The 22,368-nt window shown below is 33.4% G+C and overlaps 1 protein-coding gene and 1 pseudogene across 2 annotated transcripts; both read right to left on the reverse strand.

Moving 5' to 3' along the window:
* Positions 1-5,412: 5,412 nt before the first annotated feature.
* LOC147399392 (cationic peroxidase 1-like) lies at positions 5,413-8,254 on the reverse strand. Its single transcript, XM_086444742.1, has 4 exons — positions 7,957-8,254; positions 6,674-6,865; positions 6,396-6,561; positions 5,413-5,976 (listed from the first exon to the last, which is right to left on the reverse strand). Exons 1-4 carry the CDS (start codon positions 8,182-8,184, stop codon positions 5,591-5,593), a joined length of 972 nt encoding a protein of 323 aa, XP_086300868.1. The 5' UTR covers positions 8,185-8,254; the 3' UTR covers positions 5,413-5,590.
* Positions 8,255-18,170: 9,916 nt separating this feature from the next.
* On the reverse strand, positions 18,171-21,917 carry LOC147399393 (cationic peroxidase 1-like; annotated as a pseudogene). Its single transcript, XR_015179047.1, has 4 exons — positions 20,189-21,917; positions 19,071-19,255; positions 18,809-18,974; positions 18,171-18,716 (listed from the first exon to the last, which is right to left on the reverse strand). The product of XR_015179047.1 is annotated as a cationic peroxidase 1-like (transcript).
* Positions 21,918-22,368: the final 451 nt, after the last annotated feature.

Below are 22,368 nucleotides of genomic sequence, written 5' to 3' on the forward strand. Positions count from 1 at the left end.
TGATGATCTCCTCACCATAGAGATCATCCTCACCAAAAATCAGCCCATTCCAAAACCTCTAACTCATGTTTTGAAAAATGTTTTGCCAAAAAGTTTGCTAAAAAGTTGGCCATTGAACGCCCCCCATATATATATATAGATGGGAAATATTCAGCATCAAACATTTTTCAAAACATGGGTTAGAAGTTTTGGAACGGGCTGATTTTTGGTGAGGATGATCTCTATGGTGAGGAGATCATCATCAACAAAACTTCTAACCCCATAAAAAATGATTTACAAGAAATGGACGGTCCACGATTTTTCAACTTGTAAACATGGGGCTAAAAGTTTTGGAATTGGCTGATGTATATTTATAAAAGAAGTATATTTTTGCCATATCCATTTCTTTAAAAATGAATATTTTAAGGGTGTGATATACTGCATCCCTAAGAGAAAAGGTTGCGCTGTCTCTATTAGCATTTTTAAAAAGCGCTATCAAATGATAATTTCAATTTTAAAAAGCGTGTTCGCAAACGCAGTAGAAGCCACGTTCTCAAAACGTTATCAAACACCCGCTTAGATTTGTGGTTGTTGAATCTCTCCTGCCTAATTGAACCGTCCATGCAGGGCCACCCAACTCAAAAAAAAATAATAATAATAAAACTCCAGGGTACGTGCTCCCCAATTGAGATTTGATGGTGTCGATCGCATCAAACCTTCTCAATGAGTTGCTATTGCAGGCGGCCATTTTTTCTCCTGTGAAGTCTAGAGTGTCGGCCAACAATACAGATGCATCACAACCCTTTTTTAATTTTGCAACACACCACACACGCATCATTTTTCTCTTCTACTAGATTATCAAATTGGCAATCCAACTCCACAGTGAAAAACTTAGATTCAAAAAATAAAAAAGTAATTCAGATAAATTTTTTTTTTTAATTTCTCAAAACGTGATCAATTTTTGAAGAATGAGAGATTCTGGTTCGCTATTGCTGGTTTTTTTTTTAATTTCTCAAAACATGAAGTGCAATATTGCTGGTCTTTCAAGTGATGGTCTCACAGTTATAAAATAGCGATATTGCTGATGCTTCTTGGACCCTTTTGACTGAGCCATGCTTGGATGCACTAGTATTTCACATGCCAACGATGAGATGAAAGCACCCCCATTCAGTGGTTCCATTGCCACCACAATGGCATGGCATCAGAAGAGTGACCGAAACCTGTCTCTCAAGGTGCTTACCCTATGTCTCAGACTTAATACATATATAGATAGCGCTTGATGGAAAGAAATTCTCTCTGTGACACTTTCACTATGATCCACTTGAATTGAACTAACTGTTTGATCTACGAGTCGCCCAAGAGTCCCGTCACTAGTGAAAGGAGTTTTTCTTTGATCCACCTGCCAAAATCGAAAGAAAAATATTTGACCTACACCCTAAAACACAGACCTGAACCATCGCCTTGAAGTAGCCAAAGGATGACATTCCTGTCGCAATCTATTTTAAAAAAAGGATATGATGAATGAGTGGAAAGATCTTTATAGAAGTCCCTGTCCGATCCAACCAAAGAGTTAGTATCGTATATTTATATATTTTGGTTATGACCCGGCGGATCGGTTGAAATAAAGATCGGGCTATTCTGGATCGGCTAGGTGATCGACTCCTTTCTTTCCCCCTCTGATGGTGAAACCGTGATATGTCAGCCAGCCATGGACTGCAGGCTGCCTTTATGATAGGTAGTAGGCATCGGATCAAAGGGGAATCGAACAGAGTCTCGCTCTATGACATCGGGTGGATAGGTACGGATTAACAGCTGAACGTGGGGATCACGGCAAAGAAATGCCCTTCCATGCACAACTACCTTTCGCCTTGCTTAACCAGCTACAAAGGTAAAAGTCTCTTCTTTAGACACAATACCAAATTTGAAGATTACGCATCTATATCGATATACACAATTACTTTTTTAAAGTGACAATCTCGCAAGTTCATTACTTTTTAGAGAGATTGTCACTATATAAACCAAGGAGATTGTCAATTGAAAAAAATAAATATCAGCAATCTCGTTACTTCTAACTACGAGATCGTCACTTTGAAAAATCTGTGATCATCATATTCAGCTCATGAAATGGTCAAAATTAATAGATGCAAGTATAATAAGTACTTTATTTGGTAAAGGAAAATGCTAATCTCAATCCACGAAAAAAAAATTGCTCACTAAATTTTTGCTCGAGTGCTCACAGAATCCAAAATCCACCAATCACATAAGCCTGAATGTATATAATGCATCCCCAATGTTCCAAAGTACCCTTATTAAGCTTGACATGACATGCTCTGGAGAGTTTGTGCGCCAAAAATCTCTCTTCAATCCACAGGTTGAGGCTTGCCATTAACATGATCATTGAGAGGTTAGGGATCCTCAAGAAAAATGCATTCCTATGAAAGTGTATTAATCCCTAGAAGATGTAACTTGATTTCCAGGAAATTCGCATGTTTTTCTCAAATCCTGATTGTCATACATTGATGGAGAACCTTAGATGTGGATTGAGGTTAGAGAAGTCCTTTGGTAAAAGTTTTATCACCATGTACGGGGATATCCCCTATCTTAACCTCGAAGGGTTGAAGAGATGGCCAGGATCACGTCTTTGGAAGAGAGATCTTGAGTTCGAATATCCCCTTAAGAGTTATCCTCAGTGATTTATCCAGGAAATTACTTGATATGCATTGGGGGAGGGTATTGTATCGACCTTAGGATTTGCCGGGTGCAGTAAAAGGCTAGGATACCTAGGTTTAAAAAATGGAAATAAAAATTCCATATCTTCTAGGAGTTGGGATCTAATCATGTGTCCTCTTGCTAACCATGGTCAGGTGGCACCCCGTTTTATGCCATGTGGAATTTTTGGGGACCCATTGACCGTATGGATAGGTGGTTCATCACTTGGTGAACCTACTTACCAAAAATCATAGTGTTTGATAACTTGTATCCATTAGACAAAATGAATAAGTGGGTTTGAAAATCATGATATATATAAACAGCTGTTGGAGCATAGATTTTTCTTTGGTTAAAAATAAAAATCATCTTCATAAAAACATAAAATATAATATCTTAAAATATAATTAGATTAGTTTATTCCAATCTTGCTAACTATATTATCAAAAGTCAACCAGTACAGCGAATCATGTAGAATATTATCTACATGATTATCGGCCCACGAGGAAATATAATAGAATTAAGATAGACTGAAATCCCACTTTTTAGGGCCCATGTGGATAAAAATCTACAGAGCTCCACCTTGGGTCACACCTGATTGGGTTTCCAATACTCCTACAGACCCATAAGCATGTTTAAAAAAAATGTAATACAAATTAATACTTCAATTAAATGGGTTAAAAACGTAAATCACCAATCAGAGTGATTTTATGTTACCAATCAACATGTCTTAATTGTTTCAATTATATAAAAAAAATATATTTTTGTTTCCACCATCTAATTACTGAGAGAAATGACCGAAACAATAACTTTTCAGTTGATTCTTCTTTGAAAATAGTACAAAGTAGAATTTTCTCTACTATGTAGAATTAGGACAGTTTCAACAAACATGTATAAATTAAGGGGGATTGGGAATTATCGTGGAAATATTCTGAAATTATGAAAGAAATTCAGTTGTCGACTATATCCTTTATAACTTGCCACTTTTAATTTTATTGGAGAGAGATGAACGGGTCTACATATTTCTAGCTCAGTTAGGTGTTTGTAAAATAAATAAAAAAATCATTGTAGAGGATGCTTGTGCAATCCCTCGTCATGAGCTTGTGAGAATTTTGGTTGATAATGTAATTTGTATCTACTTTTGGGAGTAAGTTTGATTAATAAAAAGGGAGGATCCCTCCAACCCTAACTTTAGGATCGAAAAAAAAAAAAGTATTAAATCATTTGTATCTGCTTACAGTCTTTTGTGAACACCCCTTGAACCAAAATTATATTGTCTAGATAAGAGAATGACACATTGGAATAATTTCAGCCCTATCAATTGTTCCATCTTCCACACTTCCAAAATCCATACTCTTTTGGAGAATAAATTTCAAGATTCCTACTATTGCCAAAAAAAGAAAAAAAAAAAAAGAAAAGATAGAGGTCCCCTTTCCTGCTTTCTACTCATATATGCTTTTCATCAAGATACGAGTGAACAGCATCTATGTTTATATTTGCACCACCACATTAGAATGTCAGAATCAATGTACATTTCAATGTCGCTCTAGCACGATTCATAAAGGATAATGTTTCAATTTTTCGGTCAACTTATCCAATCCGCCCAACTCCACTTGTCCACCCATTATATTCCAAACATGGTACTCCAGCCGACTCTACATGTTTGAATTGGCCACATTAATAGTTTTCCTTTGTCACTCCGAACATATTTCCTGTTATTTATCCATAATTTTTAATTAGAGTATTTTATCAAATAGTCCGAGTGAAAAAGTCAAAATTACAACCCAAGAGTTGGTGAGATGGCGAAGAGCACATCTCAGGAAGTGAATGTCTTGAGTTCGAAACCCCCTTGGGGACCATTCAGGGGTTTAATCCACAAGTCGCTGGGACGGGGATTAATTAGTGCGTTAAGAAGCTTGAAGACCTAATCTCAAAACATATAAAAATAAAAAGTCAAAATTACTGTGTTAAAGCATTTTTAAAATAGTTAGTATACATGTGTTCTAATTCCATTTACGTAAGTTCTCTATTACACTCTTAGAAATGGGTATTTACTTTGAGGTCGAAAAAAATGGTACAAAACTAAAATAAACAAAAGTATAATAAGAGCTCTACTTTGTAAAATTCCATTACCATACCGGGTGATCATATGCCGTCTATTAGATACTTTAAAAATTCATATGATGAGACTGTAATTTTAGCTTCTTGTGGGACCTGTTGTGTACTTATTTTCTTTTATTAGTGAAATTTTTTGGAGAAATTGGAGAAGAAAGAGAAAAAATAGCATCAATTTGAGAAAGATCAATTGGTCTAAGAGAGTATGTTAAAATGAACATGACAACCAACCCGTCTCATATGAATCACAAATCGTTCAAATTCGATTAAAGTGAATTTTGTTAAGTATATTTATTTTTTATTAAAAGAAGTTTAATTCCATTTTAATTCCTTTTCTTCTTTAAGAGAGTATGTTAAAATGAATGTGACAACCAACCCGTCTCATATGAATCAAATCGTTCAAAATCGATTAAGGTGAATTTTGTTAATTATATTTATTTTTTATTAAAAGAAGTTTAATCCCATTTTAATTATTTTTCTTCTTTAACTAAACTGATCATTTTACCCAAACATCCAAATCATAGATCCTACTCTCCATAACCAAAACCTTTACAAGATTAAGAAGAAGACTCAATCCAAAAGAATGAAAAACTGTAAAATTAAGGAAGCCAAATTACTTCATTCTTGAAAGGTTAATTTTATAGCGAATACACTAAAAAACAAACAGAGTGATACTAAGATCAATGTAACTTTATTTTCCTTGTGAAGTAAATCAAAATACCATAAATACCTAAATTCCCCATATTAGGAAGAAACATGGACATTATTAGAGAAACATGGGTGTGTGTGCTCAATTGGTTTTCCTGCAATTGGTCCTAATTTGGCCGTTTGTGCCCGTGAGTGGGCTAATATTTCCCATCTTCACCATAGCACTTGAAAAATCCGAGAAGAAAGTTGCAGAATTGGTGCTATAGGTTGTAACTTGAGAGTCGGTAGAGCCACCATTGAAGAGTTGTTGATCTGAATGCAGAAGACCCTTGTTGTTCACCAAATTCTTGTAATAAGTGTTGTCGAACGCTGTTGGGCTTGTTGTGTCTAGAGGAGAGAGGTTATTATCCCCTCCTGTGCTCGGGCAATTTGACTTCAACGATGTTGCGAATGCTGTGTTTATGTTGGTCTCGTTGTAGATTCGAGTACGAAATGAGGTGCACCTTGCTTGGCCTATGGTATGAGCTCCTGAAAATTAAGGTAAAATAATGTAGACATTTTGGTCACTGTTGTTAAAAATTTAACTACTTTAAACTACACAAGAAATAAGGAAGCACAAAATAAGGTTGTCAAAATTTTAATACATAGAGGATATCTCTTATATGTAATAGAATTATTACCAAATAGGTAATTTACCATTTAGGTAATTTTTCGATATTCAGTACATGTTTTGATAAATTTGCCTAATTTTAAAGTAAATACCCACAATAAAAGTACACAAGTAAATTTAAATAAATGCAATTAAAATATCTTCTTTGATAAAATTTTTATAATCAACGATATCCTTGATAAATTGAATATTTTAAAAATGCGTATGGCAACGATAATTTTGGCTTCTCGCTCATGCACCATGAAATTCACTAATGTCGATTAACTGAAGGATTAACCTGAAAGAGCCACCATTTCTCTAGCAGATAAACCTTTGTTTGAAAAGGAAGAGATAAGGCCGCTAAGAGAAAGGGTCGGGGCAGGGATATCGCTATTTGCAGTACTTAGACTCGCGGTTGTTGAATCTCTCCTTCCTAATTGAACAGTCCATGTAGGGCCACCCAACTGAATAAAAATATCAAAATCATGTATAATTTGTAAGTTAATTGCAATCAAGATCATAGTAAGTGTTTTGATGGATGGAATATATTTTTAATGAGAAATTGATGTTTCTTACAGCAACAACGGAGTCCCTAGCAGCAACAGCTAGGATGTCTGCGCAGGAAACAACTTTAGGGCACAAGCTCTCTACTTGAGTTTTGATGGTGTCGATTACATCAAACCCTCTTAATGAATTGCTATTGGGGCCTGCAGTTTTTTCTCCTGTGAAGCTTGAAGTGTCGTCTAATAGTACAGATGCATCACAACCCTGTTTGAATTTTGTAACGCACACGTCGTGGAAATGTTATACATAAAATAAAACTGAAAAAAAAAAAAAAAAAAAACGTATTTTTTTTTCTTTTGTGAATGATCTTGTTTTATTTTTCATAAAAAATAAAGATTAACGATTTAAAGATATTAAATGGGTTATGATAGAGTGACTAACTTGTTAATGAATTAACATATGGTCAAATAACACCATCATTGCCCTTGTCATTGAATGTCTCCCTAGTTAAAATTAAAAAATAAATCTAATATTGAAAAATCACCTTTTTATTGGTCTACATGACTTGATCAAGGCCTCAATGAAAATGGACGGCAACCACGGACTCCCAATTTTGAAATTAAAATCCAATGGTTAAAAATCTCCCTTTTTTTTTTTTTTTTTTTCGGCTCATAAAATTTTGTCACATTTTTGGATGCCACATGAAATTGCCGAATCGAGTTAGTAAGAAAAGTATTGTTTTTCATAATAAATTATCTTCTTTTATTTTTTAATAAAGTCAAGGCATTAAATAAAAGGATAACATTAAATAGGTTATATGGGCAGAGGTAACATGGACTGAAGGACTATGTAGAGCCTAATCAAACTTCTCATTTGGGCCATCTCGACTATCATGTTAGTTCCAATAAAACCTCATAAATTGATTTTGAAAAAAAAAGTCCTAAATCTTTTTTTTTTTTTATGCTCTTTTTTCAGACACCCCATCGTAGACCTGTAGATCCTTTGCTTTGTGATACACAAGAAAAAGATTTATGATTTTGTAAGTTTCAAGTCAAGGAGCATATGAAAAAAGAGCATCGGATCATCATTAGTCTTTTTTTTTTCATCTACATCTTGACTTATATATGCATGGGTGGTGTGACACGTTGTCTTAAACAATGTGATTCTAAACTATATAAAGTGAACCCAAAACTCTATCGGCTGTGATGCTGATTTTTGGTTGCTTTACATAACAGATAGAAACTGAAGTGATAAAAGAAATGGAATACTTGCATTAACAAAACAATCATGAACATGGAGACGTTGCTTTATATAACAAATAGAAACTAAAGTGATAAAAGAAATGGAATACTTGCATTAACAAAACAATCATGAAAATGGAGACGTAGCAAAGAAGCACCCATTCGACGCTCATTAGAAACTGCAGTTTTTACTGCAGTTTGAATGGTGGAGAGGGCTTTAGGACATGTAGTCCCATAAAAATTAGATGATAGTTGAGCAGATGCTCTCCCAATTAGTAACAAAAACAACCACATAATAAACAAGGAGTGGAAGCTAAAGAAAGAAGATGAAACAACAGACATCTTTTAAAAGAAAAGAGAAGAAAAGATATATCTATATAACCAAAACCAACAAAGAGAAGAGCTTGTTGCGTTGCTTACTTGCTAAAAATCTCTCTTTTGGACTCTTATTTATAGATGATCTCTTCCTCATGTGGGCCTGTTTTACGTCATTTTTTTTTCACTTTTACAGCCCTACTTCGGAATGTAAAAAAATAAATAAAATTAACCCTAATCATATAAGACAAATTACAATGGTGGACATCAAATTTTCGTATAAAGATAAAGAAAAAAGTCAAACTTCATAAATCACATTAGTTTTCTTGGTGGGATCCACAAAAAAAAAACTGATTTCATGATCGTAACCGTTCAAACTCTATAATAGGGACAAGTCATCTTATATCTGCCCTGAATAATTAAGAAAGAAAGTTGATAGATGGACAGGGTTATTGGTCGGCAGAAGTTGTACGGTCATGATCAATGATGGTTTGTAAGACACTAGGATTAGAGACGCGTTGTAGCATTACTAACTGCACTTTATAGTATGTTAACCTACAACGAAGCTTTACTACAAAAAGAAATTGGATGGTGGGGGACCATTCATCACCATTCCAAAGAAAGGTGTGTGAACGAAGGTTAGTTAAAGAATCTCACCAAGTCAATTAAATCGGTGAATAATTTGATATTTTTTTCTTAGCAAATAAGATAAAATAAAAGTGTCCCCTTCTTGTTAACTTAGCTTTTAAGCGAACTTTACAAGATCCCTTGGCATTCAACATTCGAAATCATGTGTTTGCTCCTTCGATCCATTTTTTTTTTTTTTCGTTTGTTGCTTGGTAATTATTTTGAGTGGTGATTTTTTGACACCCTCTGACATGGCATGATCTAGAGTCATAGATTTTTTTCCTTGGGATACACAATTGTACACCCCATAAATAAGTGCAGTTGTGTACCTCAAAGAAAAGAATCGGAGCATATGGGGGCGTGTGTCAGAGGGGGGGCATCAAAAAATCATTATTCTATTATTTTATAATCATTTTGTTACAAACATACAAACAAAAAATTAAGAAAAATCAAGCTAATGTCAACCAAAAAAATAAAGAAAGTTGTTATACAACTATATAAAATTGAACCATATTAACAAACAAAAGCCCCCAAAGAAGACTCTGTAGAATTCTTCTAGCTGCTTGTACCAACAAAATAACAATACTAGGATAGACAAGATACCTATTGAAGTGTCTCGCTATCTCAAAAGCCCAACTTAGAGTAAAAGGAGTCAAAGTATGTAGAATCTCTTGTTTGAGATTGAGTCTGGTTCATTTTTCACAAAGTTTGCTCAGCATAAGCATTCTGAGTTAAAGGGTATGTGAGAAAAGGCAATAAGTTTGAAATGTTATTATTAAACAAATAGTAATAGAGGAAAGACAACAAAGTTGGAGAGGTAAACTTTGGAAAAGAGTCCAACTATCCTTACTAAGATAGTGAGGAAAAAAGGGTTTTACTAAGCCTCATCTATCTTCAAAATGCCCTCAAGACACGTAAAATATGTTCTCAACATTCGAAACAAATCTTGATCTGTTGTTTCGCGCATTTCATGGTCTTTTTGACCGTGGATGGGGCTTAGTAAGGCATTTTTCCTCACTATCTGAGTAAGAAAAAACAGTTAGAAGAGAAAATAAAATAAAATTTAAATTATATTCTTGAAAGAGGAAAGACAATAAAGTTATCCTCTAGATTCATAAAGAGATAAAATCTTAACCTCTCTTTAGATACAAGGAGAGTGGGGTTCACACTTGTGTTTTATTATATAAACTATAGTTTTCCTAGGCTTATGGCACAGGCATCCTCTTTGAGATAAAATGGGTAAAAACGCAACAACAACAACAAAAGTTATGAGTATTATTAAATTTTTTGTGGTTAGGGGTAAAAAATGAAAAACAATAAAGTGAATCCCACAAACTTTATGGTTAGATGGGATATTTATCCTAGTTGGATGGAAGTATGTATGTCCCCCTCCCAAAAAAAAAAGTGAGCCCGACAATTGCATTTTATTATCCAATTTCATGAGACCACAATAAGAGTATTATATTCTATAAAATGAATGTCAAAAGATGAAGAAGGAGCGTATCAATAAATTGAATGTATTCGATGAGTAAAATGACTCAGAAAAATAGAATAAGAAATGAATATTTTCATGACTGTACAGACTAACTGCGATAAATGATAAATGAACAGAAATTCAATTGACATATTTTGCGTAAGTTAACTATTTTAAAATAACAAGATGAAAACCCAAATAACATGGATTGAGGTAGTAAGAGCCTAGAGCATACACTCGTAAGTTGCAATAACAGAAGAGTAGCTTTTAGATATAATTGAATGTTTCTAGTATAATTTTGGTTAATCACAAATTGTTTCGATAAAAGCTTCAAAGATGAGATGATTGATGATGATAAATCATGCTGTTGGAAAAAAGTAGCATTAAAATGAAAAGGTGTCATCTTAGTTTTTAGAATAAATATTTTATTTGACTAGCTTTTAATATAAGTAAGCTACATAGACTAAAAAGGGAACTCTTTTAAGGTCATTAAAATTACTAGATAATGTATCTGAACAAAGTAATTTGTCAAAATAAGCAAAATTATTGTGTTTCATTTGAAGAGGGTAATACCATTAGTCAATTTCAATTGAAATAAATTAACTCATCAACGGTAGTCACTCCTAATACCAACATTCTTTTAGGGAATTGTACCAAAATGACCAAGTATTTTGCAACAATTACTGAATCATTCATGCCTTTTTATCAAAACAACTATATATATTATACAGTAGCATTTGCTATCCAATTATTTACCCTTCCTGTGATCAAGGGCATAAAGGTATAATCTTACATTCGTCCAAGTCAAATAATTAATTAATTGTAGCATTATTAACGATGTTAACGTTGTTTTATTAGTCAAACTTAGGTGTTTGGCCCATCATATATTATCTTTTTCCTTCTCCAAAGCAAAAAAAATTGACCATGAATGTTTTTTCATTTATAGCCTAAATGACCCCACACGCTTGCTTGATGTCCAGGTCTGTCTGTTTCAATCATAGACATAATATTCCTCTTCTAGATACATTGAAATCTACCTTCTCCTAACATTCAAGTATTTCCAAAAAATTCAATCTTATTTTAGATTGGATTTAGTTGTAGTTGTCCCTATATATATATTGCATGCATACATCGTATGATATTGTTGTTTATTACTTGAATCCGTCAAATTAATAGATGAGTCTCAATGTTCATTCATGTATTTTAAATCAATTTATGAAGTTTAGGTAAAATCAGCTCAAGACTTTTGTAGATAATTAATTATATAAACTCCAAAAAGCTTTAATCAATCTTACGTATGTACTTCGGCTCCATACATGATAAGATAATAAAACTTATCTTAATATATTAATGAGGACTTAATACTTGTGCCCCACTATTGTTGACCCTAAGAACATTTGTTATACTTTTAGGTGGAGCTTGTGTTATTCCCTCTCACACATATAATTAAGGGAAGATTAAATCTCACAAGTGAAGTAAGATTCAACAAAGTTTTCTTTTTAGTAGTTGTCGCAAATGTTGCTCCCCCAACCCCACCCCATGAGAGTAAAGATTCTTTTCTGTGGGATCTCTAGAAGACTTAGAAAACTAAGCACCTTTATAAATTATATATGTACTTGTCTTCACTGTTGACTTTTCAATGGCGTGAACAAATTTTATTCCATTCCTTAGCATCATCTGTGGTTCTAAGTAACAGTGTGTCGTGTCGTGAGCTGAGAGAGAAAGAGATTGCAAATGAGCCGACAGACGAGGCGCGGCCACATCTTTAACAAATCTCTAGAGTCTTTACTGCTTTAGATTTCCTTTTGATGGATGCAACAAATGATGTTAATAGTTTCTGCACTTAAAACGTGATTTCTATATGTCAAGATTTGGAACCCACCATAAATTGGATTTAATCTTAATGAATCTGACTTACTATCTCCAAACATTATAGGTGTAGTCACCGAGATTATTCATTTATTTTATCGACCCATAATATTACCTATTTTTATAATTTATAGACTAAGGATGCTTTGTTACTATTTGTCATAATTTAAAGTCCTCTCTCTTAAAATGTACACTCTTTATTTAAATTTCAAGTAATTTGCATGGAAAGAGATTGAAAAAACCATTGTAATATGACTATATACTCAAATTTCACATGTAATGACTATAGATCTTCCTATTATAATGTCACACCCATGGTTTTTAAACTCGTTATCACGTCTCGTCTCATTCAGTTCTGATACCGAGTTGATTCGGACAATACATCTCGTCTCATTCGACATTGAGACAATGATTTTTAAACATTTAAAAAATCTGAAAAATTCAAAAAAAATTCAGAAATGATTCTTATTAAAAAATGAACACAAAAAAATATATAATTAAAAAAAATCGATTTGGGGGTGAAAGAATAAAGGGTTCAGGCTTTAACTCATTTGTTTCGATTAACTCGGATGAGATTTTACGTTCCGTTTAGCTTGTGAATTAATCATTTTCTGCGTTGTCTCGTTTATATCGCCCGACATATTATAAAATATCGTTCGAGACAACTCGCTTATCACACAATACGCGGTCGTTTCAAAATACTTTGTGAGTCGGTCTCGTTTAGCTCTGATACCGAGTTAACTCGGACGATACGTCTCAGTCTCGAACGAGTTTAAAAATCAAAGTCACACCATAAATAAGTGAAGTTATAATTGCTTAAATGATTGAAATGCCCATACCTTCAACCTTCACCAAAAACCTTAATTTTTGTGCCAAAATCCATCATCTTCGACTTGTAAGGTAAATTTTATTATCCTAAATTTCACAACCTAAAGATATTTTCTCCTTGGTCAATCAAACCTAAAGAACAAGATAAGTTTTCTCCTCCGGATGAAGGGAATTATAGGATTTCAGAAAGATAATCAGGGATTTTACCTCAAAAAGGTTCAATAGATTTGTTAAAATGAATCAAGGGGTTTTGTCATGGGATGAGGACAAGAGTGTTTTGATCATTTTATGTTAGTAACTCCTATATACTGAACTGATCAAGGGGTATGCCATGTCATTAGTATGCAAAACATAAGGAGGTATCTCCAATTTTCACCAAAACCTAGGACCTCAAACTATCCTTTGAGGTAGTGCTGTGTGTTTTTCGTTGTTTTCCTTTCTGAAGGGAACATGTCATCAATTTGGAATCGCATCGACTTGATTCCAACTTGGTTTATAGTTACTAAGTCAACCAGTACTAGTTGGCATGATAACTTGATTGAATCAACTTTGTTCAACTAGCGTGAGATAGTGCGGGATCTCCATCATGAAAGAATGATAAATTGAGGTAGAGAAGGAACACGTCAAAGAAGGGGAAAAACGAGAAGGATCCCCTTGCCCCCTATTGTCCTCAAGAAAAAAAAGTTCTGATTTGGCAATTATTCGACAAGGATTTAGTTAGGCTAATTTCAATGTATTCAGATAAGTTTCATAAAAAATTAAGAAATTTTTAGAGATTATACAAATTATGTGATCTTCAAAAACTCCCTAAAACCCCTATGGTGTTCTTAAGATTTGAAGGTTGAAAAAAGATTTAAAAAAAAAAATAGATTGAGTGTTAAAAGTGTATTTAATCGATGAATCATTGACTAATTCATTTGCTTTAAATAATTTAATTGGCTGGGCCCTTATTTGGAGAACTATACAATTTTTTGGTAGAACTCGGAGAATTTTGTGACCTTTTGGAAATACTCAGTATCAAATTTGTTCCAGTTTTGGGCCGTATGTTCATGTGACAAAGTCTTCATATACCAGGGCTGTCATTGGCCTGCAGGTTTCGGTCTAAAATTATAAATAGTATATGTTCAAATCCAACGGGTTTGGGACTGGCCCATCTGAATTTCGGCCACGAAGGACCACTCAATAGGCCTAGATCCCAAACCCAAATCCAATCTATAACAGGTCAGGTCCATAGTTAGCAATTTGGTGTACAACAAAAAATCGTTACGGGATTAATTTGAGTAATATTCGAAATATATATTTAGTAATTTTTTTTAAATTCTGAAAATTGCAAAATTGCGATATGAGAACAGTTCGGGTATAATTTGAGTTCAATACTCTAGAAAACTTTCAAAATTTTGTGTGTATATATATTAAAATTTTCATAATACTCATATTCAAATATTTAGAAAATTCTCCTATCTTTTTAAATTTTATTATTATTATATGTCTTTGAATTCACTTTTATGTAATTAAGAAGATTAGATATTTATCGAACATTTAACCCTTATTAAAGCAACAACAAAAAATCAATAATACTTACCTTTACACATATTTATTAAACATTTTAATATCTATTTTAAAATAGCATATATAGAACAAATTTAAAACTAAGAACATAATTATTATTTTGTATAATTAATCTTACTATTAAACACAAATCTTCATAATGAAAAGCATGTTCTATCTTACTTAATTGAGTTACCAAGATCATATTCAAAAAATCTATATATGAGGAGAGAGAAGATATATAAAAGGAGTAAAAATAATAATTGTTCATCTTTAATCGTGAGATTTGATAACAAACAATGGTTATTGATTGTCTAATGATGAAACATTTAAGTGTGAAGAAAGATTAATGAAAATATTACCATGTAATATTGAGATAGAATTTTTTTTTTATTATAAAAATAGGGGTTAATTTGTGTTTTTGCTGTCTTTGTAGAAAGTATTTTTTATTTGTTTAATTTGGAAAAAGAATAAATCGTGAATGATCCCAAAAAGTGCTAAAAGTCAAGAATTTTTACAATGAGTTGAATTGGAAGAAAGTTTTAATTGTTTTGTATATCATTCAGAAAATTCTGATTTAATTCGCAAATTATTTAAAGAATTACTGAATATGGTCAGGTCAAGCTGAATAGCACAAAAAACCCTGCCCATTGACAGCCTAGTGAAACTAGACCTAAAATCCAAATCCAAAGTCATCATAATAAAAACTGAAAAAAGTGAATATATACATTAAATTTAATAGGAAATAAATGAATCAACTCCATACAATATATCTTTGCCTAAGACTAAAACTCAAGATAAATTATATACTTACTTCTTTTTTTATACTCGACCAATTTGAGACCCAAAAATCCTTGTTATAAGAAAACAAAATGGAAATATTGCAAGTATGGGGTGTTCTGGGTTAATTATTTCATTTATCCTTAAAGATGTCATGTACAAAGGACAACTAAAAATATGATAATCACCTCCTCATTATGCAATCGATCCTGATATTTAAGTGTCTGATTGGGATTGGATTGGGGTCGATTTTCTTTCAACCCCTGGGGAAGCAGCCTGAACTATTTTTCTAACCAAAATCGAATCTGTTCCACTCTCGATATCTTATTGAATTGTATTTGGATCAACTATTTCCCTATCTGATAAGGGCCTAATCCGATAAATGTTAGAATATACATATATTGAGCTAAGCAAGCAAGGGATTAGTAGTTAATGGAGGTGAAGATGGGTCGAACCTAGTTCATCGGATCAACTCTCCTCACTTAGCTAAGTGCCACTTTCAATTATATTTTTTATTTGATTAAAATATATGAAGCTTATTTAGATTTTGTATCTCATATCGCATTGGGCCTGATCCGGGGCCAATTCATTGACAGCCCTACCAAAGTCATCCTAGACCTAATGTGATAGACGGCTTTCGGTGGAGAAACTTTTTCAAAATTAATAATATCCACTCTTATCTTACTAGCAACTTTAACTTAATTTATTCTTGAAATGGTCCCAAATTCCAATCGTTTCACCAACCCATTGGAAGGAAAGTTAATAAATTCCTTTTCAAAATAAGACCATAGGTCCTTAAGGTTGTGTTTGGATTGAGAGAAATATAGAAAAAAGAAAAGAAAATAAATGAGTCTAACCAAAATCGAATCTGTTCCACTCTCGATATCTTATTGAATTGTATTTGGATCAACTATTTCCCTATCTGATAAGGGCCTAATCCGATAAATGTTAGAATATACACATATTGAGCTAAGCAAGCAAGGGATTAGTAGTTAATAGAGGTGAAGATGGGTCGAACCCAGTTCATCGGATCAACTCTCCTCACTTAGCTAAGTGCCACTTTCAATTATATTTTTTATTTGATTAAAATATATGAAGCTTATTTAGATTTTGTATCTCATATCGCATTGGGCCTGATCCGGGGCCAATTCATTGACAGCCCTACCCAAAGTCATCCTAGACCTAATGTGATAGACGGCTTTCGGTGGAGAAACTTTTTCAAAATTAATAATATCCACTCTTATCTTACTAGCAACTTTAACTTAATTTATTCTTGAAATGGTCCCAAATTCCAATCGTTTCACCAACCCATTGGAAGGAAAGTTAATAAATTCCTTTTCAAAATAAGACCATAGGTCCTTAAGGTTGTGTTTGGATTGAGAGAAATATAGAAAAAAGAAAAGAAAATAAATGAGTCTTTCTCCATTTCTCTTGTTTAGATTGTTAAGTGAGGAGGGAAGAGAAAATTAAGAATTTGAAGTTTCAAAATTATCTTTGATAATAAATCTCTTTCAAGACATTTTAAAGTTTCAAAATTATCTCAATTTCTCTCCCGTCAATCTAAACAAGGTGGAGAGAGACTGAGTTTCTCTTCTCTTAATGAGTTTTTTTTTCTCTCACCCCAAGCTGGGTCCAATTCATTGACAGCCCAACCCCAAAGTCATCCTAGACGTAAGGTTTAGACAAGATGATTAGCGTTTGAAATCATGTTATAGACAACTTTTGGTGGTGAACTTTTTTCAAAATTAATAATATCCTCTCTCGTCTTACTAGTAACTTTAACTTAATTTCTCCTTCAAATGGTCCCAAAGTTTCACCAACCAATTGGAAGGAAAGTCAATAAATTCCCTTTTAAAATAAGACTATAGGTCCTTAACGTTGTGTTTGGAGCGAGAGAAATAAAGAGAAAAGAAAAAATAAATAAATGAATCTTTCCAGGGGCGAAGCCAGGATTTTCTTGTAGTGGGGGCAAACTATGATTAGTTGTATAGTTGAAGAACATGAATGGAGGGAGGTGAGGCGCGGGGGGGGGGGGGGGGGGGTGCAAAAATTGGAGGGAGATGAGGGTGTGGGGGCAAATGGGGGAGAGAGGTGAGGGAGTGGAGACAAATGGGGTATGTAATTAGTTGAAAATATAGGGGTGTCTCAAAGTTTGGTGGGGGCAATTGCCCCCACCTGTTCCCCCCCGAGTCTCTCTCTATTTCACGTTGTGTTTGGAGAGACAAATAAAGAGAAGAAAATAAATGTGTCTCTCTCTATTTTTCTTGTTTGAATTATTAAGTGGAAAGAGAAGAGAAAAGAAAAGAATTTGAGATAAGAGAAGAGAAATGAAGAGAAGCCCTTTTCAAATATTTTGTACTTCCAACTCCGCCCCTATAAATCTCTTTTAAGACATTTTAAAGTTTTAAAATTATCTCATTTTCTCTCCTGTCAATCCAAACAAGGTGGAGAGAAACTGAATTTGTCTTCTCTTAATGAGTTTTTCTTCTCTCAACGCAAACTGAGTGTAAGGACGGTATATAATATATATATATATATATGTAGGGTAATCAAAGGTGGATTTTCAGTGGGGGCACTTTCTCCTACAAGAATTTTCAAAATCTATATATTAATAAGTTATTGCGATAGGTATTAGTGGCCAATAAAAATATCCACCCTAATTGTCCCCCCCCCCCCACAAAAAGAGAAATATATATACATATATATATACTCTAAGTTGCCCCCAAACAAAAAAACAAAAAAATCTACCCTGGGGCAAAATCCTGGACTTGGGTCGTCCAACTAACTCGTTTCATATTAATCAAATCGATTAAAGTGGATCTTTTTTCAAGTGTATTTATTTTAGAATAATAGATGTTTAATCCACTGTTCTTTAACTGAATGGAGGAATAGTCTTTTTGTTTTATCTAAACATTCAAATCAGAGATCCTACCCACCACAACCATAACTGTAATCTCCTCTAAGTGTCCAAACTACATAAATTACACTTAGAAATTTATTTCATCATCCAGTAAACACTCAAAAAAGAAAAGTGGTTGGTCCTCCAATTTGTTGGCTTTCCTGCAATTGGTCCTGATTTGGCCGCTTGAACCCGTTAGTGGGCTAATGTTTCCCATTTTTATCATGGCACTTGCAAAATCCGAAAAGAAAATTGCAGGATTGGTGCTATAGTTAGTAACTAGAGACTCTGTATAGCCACCATTGAAAAGTTGTTGATCCGAGTGCAAAAGACCTTGGTTGTTCACCAAATTCTTGTAATAAGCGTTGTCGAATGCTGTTGGGCTTGTAGCGTCTATAGGAGAGAGGTTATTATCCCCACCTGTGCTCGGGCAATTTGACTTTAATGATGTTGCAAATGCTGTGCTTATGTTGGTCTCATTGTAGATTCGAGTACGAAATGAGGTGCACCTTGCTTGGCCTATGGTATGAGCTCCTGAAAATTAAAGGTCAAATAATGACAGACATTTTGGTCATTTTTGTTAAAAATTTAATTACTTTAACTACATACACAAAATGTAAGATTACCTAAAAGAGCCACCATGTCTTTAGCAGATAAACCTTTGGATGAAAATACAGATATAAGGCTGCTGAGAGAAAGATTTGGGGTGGGGATATCGGTATTAGCGTTACTTCGACTAGCGGTGGTTGAATCTCTCCTTCCTAATTGTACAGTCCATGAAGGGCCACCCATCTGAAAAAAATCAAAATCAAGATCATTGGAAGTGTTTTTATGGACAACATATATAGATCATTAATATATAAATGAATAAAAACCGATGTTGCTTACAGCAGCAACAGAATCCCTAGCAGCAGGATGTCTGCGCAGGAAACAACTCCTGGGCACAAGTTCTCTAATTGAGATTTAATGGTGTCGATGACATCAAACCCTCTCAATGAATTGATATTGGGGCCTGCAGTTTTCTCTCCTATGAAGCTTGAAGTGTCGTCCAATAGTATAGATGCATCACAACCCTGTTTGAATTTTGAAACACAATTTCCAAGGAAATGTTACAGATTTCACGATACAGAATGGGGTCCTATTGCTATAGCAATGCACGGAGTCTACATATCATGTTTCAATTAGAGAATAAACACATCGGGTTGCATGCCATGTAGAAAATGGTTAGGTTTGGAGCGGGAGATTTGTTGCCCATGGACTTTTTTTCACATTGCTCACAGGCTCTCCAATGTGTGCAACGTCAAGACTAATGAGGGAAATTTAGTAAATGGGGATGCCATTCAATACACATGGGCTCACGCGATTAGTCGATCCCACATTATAAGCTAAAACATATTTATTTGGTGCCTGATGTGTTTTTTAATATAAAATTGGAAAAATACTTATTTTTTTGACCAACTTCCTAAAATGTGATCAACTATTGACAAAAATTCTCATTCTGGCTAACTATTCATTTTAACATCCAAAACATGAAGAGCAATTGCTGATATATTTTTTTTCTTTTAGTGACAATCTTGTTGGTTATAAAAGTGACGGTCTCGCAACTTTAAACTAGTAAGAGTGTCACTTTGAAAAACCTGTGATCTGGATTTTCATGTTTTGGGAATTAAAATGAACAGTGAGTCAGAATCAGAATTCCGTCATATTCATCTGCGAAACGGTAATTTACCCTATTTTTTTCCTAAATTATCACTTCTTCTTTTTTTTAAGTACATTAAAATTATGTAAACTTTCCGTAGTAAGGGTCATTGGTTCCACATGGATTAACATGTTGGCTATCTATCTATATTAAATTTAATCGAACATTAAAAAGATGACACTATATTGAAATAGATTAATAAAAAGGAAGACAACCCATAACTCTAAATCTGATCTGATGGTGCATTTTGATTGCTGTCTTATGATATATAGAAAACCAAGTAAGAAAAAAGAAACGGAACACTTACATTAACAAAACAGTCATGGAAATGGAGACGTAGCAAAGAAGCACCCATTCGATCATCTTTCAAAACTACAGCACTTACTTCGTTTCGAATGATAGAGAGGGCATTAGGGCATTTAGTCTCATAAAAGGTAGGTGATAGCTGAGCAGATACAATCCCAATTATTAAAAACCACCAACACCACCACGATATAAACAACAAGGCCAAATTGAAGAACGAAGATGAAGCAGCCATATATGTTTTGAGAGAGAGAGAGAGAGAAGAAGAAGAACAGGAACTAGCGTTGATTGTCCTGTGGACTCTTATTATTTATTTATTGAAGATCTCTTCCTTGTGCGGGTCTGTATTTGTCATTTTCAATTTTAAAGTCGAACTTCAGAATGTAAAATAAAGGAAATCAGTCAAACTTAACCCATCGTCTAGGCTACACCGTCTTGAATAAGGTATGTTTGGTAACACTTCCGAGAAATTTTATTTTAAAAAGGTTGTTTGTTTATCACCTTTAGAAAACTTCTGATTATAAACAGAATTTTAAAATATAATGGTCATTTTGATAATATTATCATTTCATAATTCTAATAATTTATTAATCGAAAAACATAATATGTTATGCATAAGATCCTGGTTCTCCTACTAAATCACTTTTTTGCCTATGATCAAGAATATAAACAACATTCAAAAATAATTTTTAATAAGCATTATCCAATTAATTAGATTGAGATGTGAACTATCTAATCACCTCTTCATCATTCATCAAATAGATAATTCTAAATTATTCCTAAACTAGATACTAGTTTGGCCTTACACCAACTAATGTTTCCAACCTCCATCAAAACTCGAGAAGAAAAAGATTTAATCTTAAAGTCCAATTAGAAATCACTAACTTAGCATTGTATCCTATGATTTTAAAAAATGTTCAAGACCAAGATGATTACCCTAATAATCTCAATTGTTTTTTTCTTGAAACACCCAAATTAGCAAAACATAAATCCAATTCTAACTCAAAAAATCTTAAAGATTTTTAAATTACAAGTATATGATTGAAATTACATATATGAAACATATGATGCTAAAAGAAAAATAGATATTCATTAATGGGTGAAAATGTTTGATCAAAGATAGAAAAAAATATTACTGTGTTAATTTTAGAATGAAAAATATAAGATTTTCCAACACGAAACGAGAGAAAGAAAAGAGACCTTAACAGCACAGTTATAAAGGAATGAGTGGTAGAAAAGTTAAAAATAAGGGTTTTTGAGTTTGTATAAAAAAGATATAAATGATAGAAATCAGGATTTTGATGAGGGCATTTTAATAATTAAAAAAATCAGATTTCAAAAGTTTCATTCAACGTCCCTTCATTGTTGAATCAAAACTTTTGAATTTTGATTTTTAAGTCTAAAATCTGAAACGAAACAAATGACAATAAAACTTCTGAAGTCTGAATCTTAAAAGTGGAATACCTCCATTCAAACTTCAGAAGTGTTACGAAACACACACTTAGTTATAAGAAAACCATTGATTTCATGATTGTGATCGTTCAAACTCTAGATAGGGACAATTAATCCTTATAAAGCCATCCTAGATCTCACACAAGGGATCAATTCGGTTGTAAAATTAGCGATATGGGTTTGCTCTCTCTAATAGTGTATTTAAAATTGGGTGACCTTTTGACTTAATTTTGCATATGGGGAAACTTCTGTAGGATTGGAACGTGTGACTGTACCATAGGGAGTAGTCTCCTCCCCCCCCCCCCCCCCAAAAAAAAAAAGAAGAAGTGGATAGATCTAATGATTGCAATCAAACACATAGTAGAGCCCAGAAATTGGATGGTCCAAATCAATGATTGTCAGGGATGCAACTTGGGCAGGCTAACCCGAATTCAACTTGGGCGAGCGTGGGTTGAGTTAAATGGAAAATGAATTGAGCCTGGGCTAGGATATATTTCATCCCAAATTGAATTTGGGTTGAGGCTCCAGGCAACCCAACTCAACCCAGATGCTATATATTTACAAATAAATATTTTTATTTATTTAAAAATGTATTAATTTTTTCTTCCTAAATATATTTGTAATACTAAGGAAAAAAAATCTTTTTATTAATTTTCTTTCTATATTTAAATCTATTGTTATATAAATAACAATATATTTTTGAAGATGAAGAGACGTTTTTCCATAATTTTT

This window comes from Akebia trifoliata, chromosome 6, assembly GCF_017979445.1.
Source record: "Akebia trifoliata isolate Shusen 1 chromosome 6, ASM1797944v1, whole genome shotgun sequence".
In the NCBI taxonomy this organism is placed as follows: domain Eukaryota; kingdom Viridiplantae; phylum Streptophyta; class Magnoliopsida; order Ranunculales; family Lardizabalaceae; genus Akebia; species Akebia trifoliata.

Bases quoted from the DNA above. Each gene is read 5' to 3' on its own strand.
- LOC147399392 (XM_086444742.1), bottom strand. From the start codon at position 8,184: ATGTCTGTTGTTTCATCTTCTTTCTTTAGCTTCCACTCCTTGTTTATT. The intron at 6,866-7,956 runs GCAAGTATTCCA...AAATTCAAACAG, and splicing joins TTCATGATTGTTTTGTTAAT to GGTTGTGATGCATCTGTACT. The intron at 5,977-6,395 runs GTTAATCCTTCA...CTTAATTTTCAG, and splicing joins AGAAATGGTGGCTCTTTCAG to GAGCTCATACCATAGGCCAA.